General features: G+C 49.6%; 1 protein-coding gene across 1 annotated transcript in view; it reads right to left on the bottom strand.

Annotated features, from left to right (window-relative positions):
- The window catches only part of ago3a (argonaute RISC catalytic component 3a), a 39,345-nt gene that overhangs the window by 23,169 nt on the left and 13,676 nt on the right, over nucleotides 1-2,500 (bottom strand). Inside the window, exon 2 of the mRNA XM_064296323.1 lies at nucleotides 1,855-2,026. Within this exon, the coding sequence (XP_064152393.1) occupies nucleotides 1,855-2,026 (172 nt within the window). The remainder of the gene's footprint in view (nucleotides 1-1,854; nucleotides 2,027-2,500) is intronic.

Below are 2,500 nucleotides of genomic sequence, written 5' to 3'. Positions count from 1 at the left end.
CTCTGTGTGTGCGTATGTTTATGTTTGTGTGTGTGTGTGTGTCTGTGTGTGCGTATGTTTATGTTTGTCTGTGTCTGTGTGTGCGGTGTGCGTATGTTTATGTTTGTGTGTGTGTGTCTGTGTGTGTGTGTGTGTGTGTGTGTGTGTGTGTGTGTGTGTGTGTGTGTGTGTGTGTATCTGCTCTCTGAATGGGCAGAAGCTGCTGTGATGTATATACTGACCGTCCACACTGAGCTGAAAAAGGGGAAAGAACCATTTTTTTTTTTACAAGCGCTGTTCAGAGGCATCAAACGCGCATGAGCACAGTCTGCACTCTGCGCATAAGTGACATAACAGCAGGTCACAGCTCCTCGGCACGTCCTGCGAAGGCATCCTGCGTCTCAGCGCAGAGCACGTCCTGCGAACGCATCCTGCGTCTCAGCGCAGAGCACGTCCTGCGAACGCACCCTCCGTCTCAGCACAGAGCACGTCCTGCGAACGCATCCTGCGTCTCAGCGCAGAGCACGTCCTGCGAACGCATCCTGCGTCTCAGCGCAGAGCACGTCCTGCGAACGCATCCTGCGTCTCAGCACAGAGCACGTTCTGCGAAGGCATCCTGCGTCTCAGCGCAGAGCACGTCCTGCGAACGCACCCTCCGTCTCAGCACAGAGCACGTCCTGCGAACGCATCCTGCGTCTCAGCACAGAGCACGTCGGCCGCACCCGGCTGCGCAGAAAGCATGTGCGGAACGTTCTGCCTGCGCACTCCATTCATAAAAAGAATGTGCCTGAGAAAAATGCTGAGCCGGGTTGGGCCCTGACTGACAGACCGACTGACTGACTGGCTGACTGGCTGACTGACAGAGAGAGCACTGCTGAGAGCCCAAACACTCATCATCTCTGGCCAAGCCGAGCCACGCCCATGCCACGCCCGTGTCAGCTGGAATGACAAATGCTGTTCAGGGGTTTTTTTTCTCTGGAGCAGATGGGCTCTCATTTCCCACCCCCTTAGAGAACCACTGCACCCCCCCCCCACCCCCCAACCAGTGAAATCTGTCCTGTGGTTGGCTGTGACTTTTGACTGTGAGACACAACAGGCTAGGACAAGAGAATGGGCTGGAATTCATTTTAAAAAATAAAAAATAAAATTTTAAGAACCATTTTAATCTTCATAAGTTGACGGTTACGTTTCATTTTCGTAAAACAAAAAACAACACGGTAGCTTCCATTTAGCATTAACATTTCATCCAAACAGCCGAATGACTGGGTAACACAATAAACAAATTACTTTTTGGTAGATTTAGCTCAGTCACTGTTTTAGATTACCCTCAAGGACCACGGTACTCTTGGTTTATTGTGTATGTTAAAAAAGCACTTCAAGTTCTTCCAAAAAAAAGTCATGTTTGTTAAATGAAGCCCCTGCTCCCAGTAACCTGTTTTCCACATCCCACAGAGAGCTGTGTCTACTGCGATTTTATTTTTATTATTTATTCCTTCGTGTTTTATTTCTCCAAGGCTCACTGACGTGCAAAAATCTACTTTTCAAGGGAAGGGCCCAGTCAAGAGGCAGCATTAAACTAATCTAACTGTGTGTGACAGCGCGGTTTGAGAACGCAGAAACAGCGCGCGGCACGGTGATCCCGGACAGCCTGGGGTCTCAGAGCTCTCCTGTCCACCTTAAAACCAGGAACCAGTTCAGCGCCGAGAAGCCAAATGAGGTGAGTCAGCGCTGCAATCGGTCACTATGATTGATCGACGAAGGGGTGAGTAACAAAAATAAATAAATAAATAAAATAAATCAGCAACACCCTCGAGGACAGTGGCTGGTCACCTCCTAGCGCACAGGATCCCTAAGGGGCCCCGACTGGCGGCCTACCTGTTGACGCGGCGGGGGCACTTCTCAGGCTTGATGTCGACCTCATAGAGGTAGACGTCCATCTTGGGGATCTCCACCTGGAAGCAGTTGGCCAGCAGCTTGATGGGCTTGCCCATGGTGCCATATCCGGGGCGGCGCGGGACGGTGAACAGGGACTGGGCCCCAACGGCTCCTGGGGAGGGACACGGTAAGGGGGGGGGGGGGGGATTAGCTCAACCACACACACTCATGTAACACCTCCTGACACTTGCTCATAGATCATTAGGGAAACAGTTAACTGTACAGTCACCATTCATCCAGCTCCCCTTCTATGGCACATAACGGTCTGCTCGACAAACCAATAAAAAAAAATTCCCATGAAAAAAGGGGTTTTTTTTTTTTTACATAAAAAAGTGTGAAAGCAAAAAATAAGCTATCCTCCTAAAATTAACCCAGGTTAAGAAGGTACTCATGAATTCTGACTGCCCTTTGACTGAACTATGTGACCTGTTTTTATTTTTATAAAATTAGCAGATGCTCTTAATCTGGGCAGCACACGCTGAACAATATTTCTTCTGAAAACATTCTGGAATATTCTCTTTGGCCGACGATGCCGTGTTCTGAACCAACCTTAGCATAGCAAGCCAGGACCGCTGTCAAGGCCGCC

The sequence above is a fragment of the Anguilla rostrata genome, chromosome 1 (assembly GCF_018555375.3).
Source record: "Anguilla rostrata isolate EN2019 chromosome 1, ASM1855537v3, whole genome shotgun sequence".
Taxonomy (NCBI): Eukaryota; Metazoa; Chordata; class Actinopteri; order Anguilliformes; family Anguillidae; genus Anguilla; species Anguilla rostrata.
This window is presented reverse-complemented; position numbering and strand designations above follow the sequence as displayed.